Below are 8148 nucleotides of genomic sequence, written 5' to 3'. Positions count from 1 at the left end.
CTTTTTCAATTATGTATCATAGAATATTCAATCAAATATTTTTGTATACATATTCTTTTCAACAAATGAAAGAAAGTTTAAATAGATCTCGAGCTAAAAGGACAAGTAAATAATCTAAAACAATGAGTACCTTGAATGATGAATCTAATAAAGAATATGTTGTATCAATGTTTCCTAAGGATTTTTTCCAAAGGACAGCTCGAGATCAAAACGAGGATACGGTAAAAACTCATGGTAAACAAAATCCCGAAAAAAATTCAATAAAAAACAAGCGCGCTGCATTAAAGAGCTTCACAAATAACTCAGGAATGATGGCCTTAACCAGTATAATAAATCTTGAAAAGATTGCTAAACAGGAAATCATGTTAAAAAAAAGTGAACGAATATTAAAAGATATGGCGCAGACGCATGATAAACAAAAGACTGCGAAAAGCTCAATAAAAACTGAAAAAATCGAAAATAAAGTAAAAATGACCATGCCCAAGACATTGTATCTAGAAAAGCGTACTCGGGAACAAATCACGGTAAAAAAGAGCGACAATCGAACTGGTCAGCATGAACAAATATTAAAAAACGTCGCGAATGTTAACAGTGACTTTTCAAATCTCTCTAAGGTTACAACAAAATCGAATAAAAATAACTTATTAATGAATGAGATAAATAAAATTATGGTACCAGCACACTTAAACGTTAAAAAAAATTACTTTACTGAACCATTTGCTATAATTGAGCCTACCATGCCAATGTCGATTGATTTACTAAGTAAACCAACTCCTCCCCGTATTTCTAATATATTTAATAAAACTGAACAGAGAGTGCACATGTCTACAGCTGAATATATGCCAAGAGCGGAGTGCGTACACTTTTCACAGAGCTGTGATGCTACCAAAACATCTTCAGAGTTACAAATAAATGATAAAAGCGAAGTGGTCTGTGATAATATAACAATCGATTTTGATAAATTAAATTGGGATGATCCTTATGCAGTATCTCATTACGCAAAGGATATTTTCGATTACCTGAAAGAACGGGAAAAAAAATTCCCTATTACAGATTATATGGTAAAACAAATAAATCTATCTAAATCGCTCCGCTCTCGACTAATTGACTGGATGGTTAAAGTGCAAGAGGGATTTGATTTAAACGATGAAACGCTCTATTTAGCTATTAAGATAGTTGATCTCTATTTGTGTCGTGTTATAATTAATAAAGATCAGATAATACTGTTAGGTGCCATTGCACTTTTTATTGCTTGTAAGTACGATGAACAAAGGGTGCCTTTGGTAGAAGATTTTCTCTATGTATGTAATGGTATCTACAAACGCAATGAGCTTATAAAAATGGAGATGAACGTGTTAAAAACAATTGATTACGATATAGGCATTCCTTTGTCATATAATTTTCTACGTCGGTATGCTCGTTGTGCTGAAATCAATAGTGTAACCTTAACATTGGCTTGTTATATACTAGAATCAGCATTAATGGATTATGTGACAATATCGTTTAGCGATTCACAATTGGCAGCAGCAACTTTGTATATGGCGTTGCGTATGTTCGGTGAAAAGAAAGGATGGACCGAAAAGCTAGAATATTACAGTGGATATAAATTGGAAGAGTTTGCTATGGTTGTAGTCGTACTAAATGCAGGATTACATCGAGTAAAAAATTATAAAATAAAGGCTATACGAAAAAAATATTCTCGCGAAATATTCCACGAAGTCGCTAAAGTACCATTGATGACCACTGTAGGACTTTTCGAAGATAATTTAGATTTTAGTTTCGATAAATTCAACAATTTCTAAAATTATAGTTAAAATTTGTATTTATGTATTTTATTTTATATTTATATCTGTTTTATTGTGTGTTTGTTACATTATATTTTTATAGTAATACTAAACATTATGCAATTTATAAAATATTTTTCTTTAAGCAAATTTGGTTTATATTAGTGTTGTGAGAATACAAAAAAGACTGCGACTTTTACGAAATTTTCTAAAAATTTGTGAAATTTCTGTAGTGCAATCGAATTAAATATATATTCAAATGCACTTTTAGAGTTTGCTAGATAGATAGATTCTATTATTTATATACACTCTTACAGTGTTAATTCTGTCAAACAGATGCTCTTATTGGATAACTTAATTCCAAGTTTTATAAATCGGAAGTTTATTTTTTTCAAGTTTCTTAAAAAAAATATGTTTTATAAACTGTTCACACTTCTTTCATTGTCGATATGAAAATCTAATTTCCATAATTTCATTATAATTTTGAAACTTTTAAAACCCTATTAGATGAATTCAAAGCTCTTTGAAGAGCAAAGATCTGTCGATTAGAAAACATTATATAAATTTATTTATTGATTTTTTAGTCATAAAAATTTAAATGCTTTCTATTTCATACATGCATTTTGAAATAAACACATGATCAGCCAATTAAATCAAGTGAAAGTGTACACAAATTTATAAAAGAAAAGTGCTAACTAGAAGGGTTCGAACAGTAATGAAGAAACAAAAATTATAAATTTTAATTAATTTATTAAAATCTGGCTGATCACACAAAACTGTTTCGTGTATTGCCAAGTACACGATCATCAGTAACATTAGAAAATATTCAAATATTTATTTAATTAGTTTATAGTCCGTACATAATTTGTTAGGCTATAGGTGCTAACTTTGAAAGAGAAAGTAGAAATTGTACATAACGAATTTATTGTAAAAGTGTCCATTAAAATTACTCAATTTAAAATTCTTAAAATTCATTCAACAGAAATTTTCAAACAAAGATTAAAAAATTATGCCTTAATTAAATGCTAAGTGTTCTTATATTACTTCTCTTTGAAATTGTTAGCATTGAAGAGACGTTTGGATTTGATAAATTATTCAGACTTAATTTCATATTTTTTTAAACCACTGCGTTAGATTTCAATAAATCTCGAGCTCCATAGAAACCTTTCTTAATATAGTTATACTAATTGCAAATAGTGCTAAATCATCAGAGTGTGAACATATTATACCTGCATTCTTTTCAGTAAAATAATTTTATCACTATCTATTTTTTTTATTGCTAGGTTAAATCAAAGTAACATAATCTTATATCAAAATCAGTATAAAGATTTTCAGCCTAAACTTTTCGAAATCTTAGGTCTGAACCTGATCTGGTGTTTCTGTAGCCAAACTTTTTAAAGCATTTGAAAATTAATTCTTACAATATAGATCTTATAAAAAAACATGCTGTGTTGATGCTGTGTTTCCTCTATTTTACTTTAAATTTTCAAAATCTGTCAGAAATAAGAAATCAATTGGTATATATAATATTTTACAGCAATAAATTTTTGGAAGGTTTTATTTAAAATTATAAACGAATTGTACTTTGAACATATGATCCAGTTAATTCTAGCTTAGTATTATTAATAATTTATATTGTTAATTAATATTGTTATTATTATGATTTGTCGGCTTAACTTGAGCTACAATTTTATCAATTATTTGTCAAGCTGATTTACACTATCTGCCTTCACAGTTAAAAGCATCAAATTCTTCCTTTTTTTATATTTATCTATTTGTTCTTTCTATTATTAATTTCAGTCCATTTTATAAAGACACATAGACTTTTTTACTGAACTCTGTTTTTGCGGTTTCATTTCTTGTACTCTTAAGCATCATCATCAATTCCTGTATCTCCCATTGCAGCATAGGACTTCTCTTGTACTCTTAGATCATACTTAAACTTTGCAAAACAATTTTATTATGGAATTTTTCTACGCTCACGTACTCTAAGATCTTATCTATTTAGACAGTATATATGTATTATGAGTTTCGCGATATCTGCTTTAATGCATACGATAATCTTGTTGAATTGAATAGACCATTTTCACACCATATGTGTGAAAAATATAAAAGTCTTTGTTAAAGTTTTTTAACAGTTAATGTTATAAACTAACAAGTTCTAAAGATAACTGCAGTAATAAATAACATGAAGTCCGTTTAAAGCACATATCTTTAAAAGCAGACAGTAGACAACTACTAATCGGTACACACAGGTTGACATGGATATTTACTTCTCATATCGTAAAGACGTATCGCAAAGCATATTGAATCTTCTGCATTACACAGATTACATAAGCTTAAGTTTGTTACTTAAGTCGTTTGTTTCCCAAGTACATTATAATTTTAAATCTCCTCTGGCTACTCTTTTGAATGCACACTCGCATAATCCTCCAAGAGTCTTTTGGAAAACCATAAAAAAGAGAAGAAAAGCTACCGTCATAGCACTTTGATTTGACAAGTGAGCAGCTGTCGAAACTGACATAAATCAAAACAACAACAACGTTAAGTATATCAAAAAACAAATTAATAACACGTAAAATTAAATAAAAAAAAATACATAAACAAAAAGAAAAAAAATAACAAAATCCAACGAATTAAAGCAATGATGTATTTTTGTTTTAATTCACATTTTTTCACTAATTTGTTGGTACAATTGCTAGTTCCATGCCAGATAAAGCTAAAGCTGAAGAACACAGAATGTGCTGCAAGGGTCATAAAAACGGGGTTAATAGCCTTTATTTGGCGTAAACTGGCTTATATAAATATTAACATGGCTTTGCATGTAAGAAAATATCTTTTGTATGCACCTTAACGACAACGAACTAATTTGAAGTTGATATTTTATGATTTAGTGTTATGCTTCACTTCAGTCAAAAATCTAAGCTGGCTTAATGTCCGAGATAGATTCTTACCGGTACAAAAGCGAAACACGTATACAGCAAGTGTAGTAACGCATGAATCATAATTTTCCGAAACATCAAAGTACGTTTTCATTTGTATCTTTCAGATTGTTTCCTCTGCTTTTTCGCTGGAATGTTTTGAGGTGTAACGACCACCAGCTCGTGTATAAAATTACAACAAAAATGATTTATGACAAAAACAAAACATTTTGATTGATCAAACTGACCTCATATTGGATATAATTAAAAATAATTTAAAACAAAACAAAAAATGTGGAAAACCGTTTGCAAACAAGATTTAAAGTTTATAGTATCAACTTCTATATACAGATTATGTTTCGGTTAAAGAATTCTGGTAGAAAAAACTTATATGTCCAGAATTCAAAAAGAAGCATTACAAAACTTTTTAAAACATGAAATTGAAATTTTCATGAACTTTTTTCTTTACACTTTTAGTTAATTACTTTTCTTTGTTTTCTTTCTAGATACATAACATAGATACATAGATACCTAAGAATAAGAATATTCTCATTTGTTGCCTATTCTATTCTTGCCTTGTAAGTTATTGCATTAGAAATATCTTTCGTGTTTGATTATAATTATTATTCTGTATCTGTATGCTTTAATTATGTGTTATTTTATTTAATTGTATAAATCGTGTTTTAATTTGCTCTAATGAGTATAAAATTTAATATTACATGCTTCCAATTTGTAAATAAAATTTATGACCCAAAATTACTTTAAGAATGGAAAGCATGAAAAATTCATTGAAAGTGAATCTGGAATTAAAATTTTTAATTCTAAGGAAAATAATAAATTCACCTTCATAAAAAAAAATTGAGTTCTTTTAAAAGGAAAATCAGTTTCGCTTAAATTTGTAATTAAAATTTTTATTTCTTCTTATTATTCACATTTATTCCTTTTATAATCTGATTAAGTCATAACTTAAGTCATATTAACCCTAAATAAAATTTCAGTATAAAAGAAACTCTTCTGTATAAATTATTTCTTTAAGTGGGAGTTACCGTAACAGGGCAGGAGTACAATTCCTGGTACTTGCAGTCTCAAAAAATTATTTACAAATAATTAAATATGAGAAATAGTTTCCAAGACTACTAATGATGGATATTTGGAAATTTTCGAAACAGCTAAAAATTCAATTCATTAAAAAATAATATAAAGAAAGGAATTTTTGTTGTTTCAGTTCACTACCTTCCGAAACCTCCCATAACCAATATTAATATTAGATATATATTTTTGTAGGTTTTGTAATTCGCTAATATTACAGTAAATATCCAATTTAAAGAAAGTCTGATTTAATGAATAATAAATAAAACTCTGTCATTGAATTAAAGAAAACAAAACCAATATATTATAAGAGGGAATCTCTAACTGAAATAACATCTTTAAAGTGCTCTGGAACATATAAGGTTTCTATAAAATTATTATTATTTGAATAAGGGATAGTGCACTTTGACCTAAAAGATCTATTGTGACCCTTAGTCGGATTAGAGTGTTTCTTTAAGTCCGATTTATTTAAGGAAAAACTGTATAGCGCCTATCTTTCCTAGCCTTAATTCTGTATGTTTCATGAAACACCCTCCTAGCTGTTTGTTTCACTTGTACATCAGTGCCGGCCGTTTCTCTAGCACATGACATGTGATTTCTCTCTCTTCCCTGCAGTATCTGCAGTCCAAGTTGGATTGGATTCTTTAATTTGCTAGGTGATTACTCGATATACAATGAACGGTTATTCCCATAATAATTATTTGAATTGTTGTTAAAGATATATGATATAAAATAAATGATATATGAATCAGTGGCGTAACTACATTTTTTAGGCCTATAAGCAACTACTAACTAAGGGGCCCCTACTAACATCTTTTTACACCCTTTACACGAAAAAGTGTAAAAAGGGTATATAAAATTTATCCAGATTTTCGTAACGCATTAAAGGAAACGTCGCAAATACTATAAAGTATATATCAATAAAGTATATATATACCTTTTCAGTTCAAACTACTCTCTCAGCTTTTGAACTCAGCTTTTTGATACTCCAATGAAATTTGGTATATGTTAATGGTTAATGAAATATTTTGCAATATGGAGTAGATGCAGATTTAAATATAGCACCGATAGAAATTGAGGATCGAAGCACAACTATACGGCAAATCGTTTCGTCCCACTTTTGAGAATTTATTAAAAATAAATACAATGAATACATAAATTTATAATGGGGCCCCCTAAATTCGTGGGCCCGAAAGCGTTGCTTCCAGTCGCTTCCCTGTAGTTACGCCACTGATATGAATTGTTGTTAAAGATATTGCTTGGTCAAAATTCAGGAAATACGACGTTGATACTTATCGATAAAATTCGGAATTTGATAGTTCGGTAGTTGTGGTATGTAACTATCTAAGTCTCCGAACCAAAGAACAGAATTCTTTTGATGCTCGTTTTGAAGAGTTTAAGTTTGGAACAGCTGAAGAGAGCATTGAATATGTTTTCATTTTATAATAAGCATAGCAAACTTTAGTAATATTTGGACATCGTTATCCGCCCCTGCCTCCATATTGTTTTGCTCAAGCAGTTACATAACTGGATAACCAATTATCAAATTAATTGATTAGATAATCAATCAATAATCATTAGTTGATTCAAAGATATTGTTCTTTATCATAAGTTTCCCGATTATGAAACAAAGAGACAGAATGTGGTAAAATATATTAAAATTCAGCATTTTAGATTGCTATGACATATTTAAAAAGCGATAGACATAGAAGAAACAGGCTGAGAAAGGGATGGAACATTTCAAATATGATTAAACTGGTGCCTCAAATATTTTACGATCATAAGAATAGTAAAATGATAAGCTGGGGTCTATAAAATATAATATGCTGTCCCTAAAAAATTCTTCTGCAGAGAACCGCAACTTTAACAAGATAACTTAGTTTTATTTGTATTTATATTGAAATAAATCAACTTACTAATAAATTGAATAAAATACTGAGATGGTTGTCAATGAAATATCACAAAGCAATTGATGGGTTAATTTTTAATTTTTATTTCTCCAAAACCAAATTTAAGTCAAATTACTAAAATTTGTAAATAGCATGATTGAAACTAGCACTTCGACAAAGTAATAGTGAGTATATATAAGTCTTTGCAAGTTCGTATTAACCCATATTAAATTGCCATAATGCAAGCTAGCTCGCCCAACCCACATTAACTCGGTGTTTTACGTCTAGTCTTATTAGTGCACATCAGGTTTCGTCTGGTAACATCAGGTTCGATCAATCCGTATTAGATTGTATTAATCTGTTTCAAATTCTTGTAACCCAAATTGGCTGACTAACATCACGACATCAACAACATTTATCCATTTCATTCCAAAAGCTTTATAAATTATTATCTGTGGACATTAG

The 8148-nt window shown here is 29.1% G+C and overlaps 2 protein-coding genes across 2 annotated transcripts in view; both read left to right on the top strand.

The window, feature by feature from the left end:
• Positions 1 to 68: 68 nt before the first annotated feature.
• On the top strand, positions 69 to 2031 carry LOC119666525 (G2/mitotic-specific cyclin-B3-like). The gene is made up of 2 exons (XM_038075808.1): positions 69 to 1788; positions 1931 to 2031. The coding sequence occupies exons 1-2, from the start codon at positions 123 to 125 to the stop codon at positions 2029 to 2031; spliced, it is 1767 nt and encodes a 588-aa protein (XP_037931736.1). The 5' UTR covers positions 69 to 122.
• Positions 200 to 8148, top strand: part of LOC119669536 (G2/mitotic-specific cyclin-B3-like) — a gene marked incomplete at its 3' end in the record, with an annotated part of 13697 nt that continues 5748 nt past the window's right edge. Inside the window, exon 1 of the mRNA XM_038079457.1 lies at positions 200 to 221. The remainder of the gene's footprint in view (positions 222 to 8148) is intronic.

This window comes from Teleopsis dalmanni, chromosome 1 (genome assembly GCF_002237135.1).
Source record: "Teleopsis dalmanni isolate 2A chromosome 1, ASM223713v2, whole genome shotgun sequence".
Lineage (NCBI taxonomy): Eukaryota > Metazoa > Arthropoda > Insecta > Diptera > Diopsidae > Teleopsis > Teleopsis dalmanni.
The sequence above is the reverse complement of the archived record's forward strand: the minus strand, read 5'-3'. Positions and strand labels throughout refer to the sequence as shown.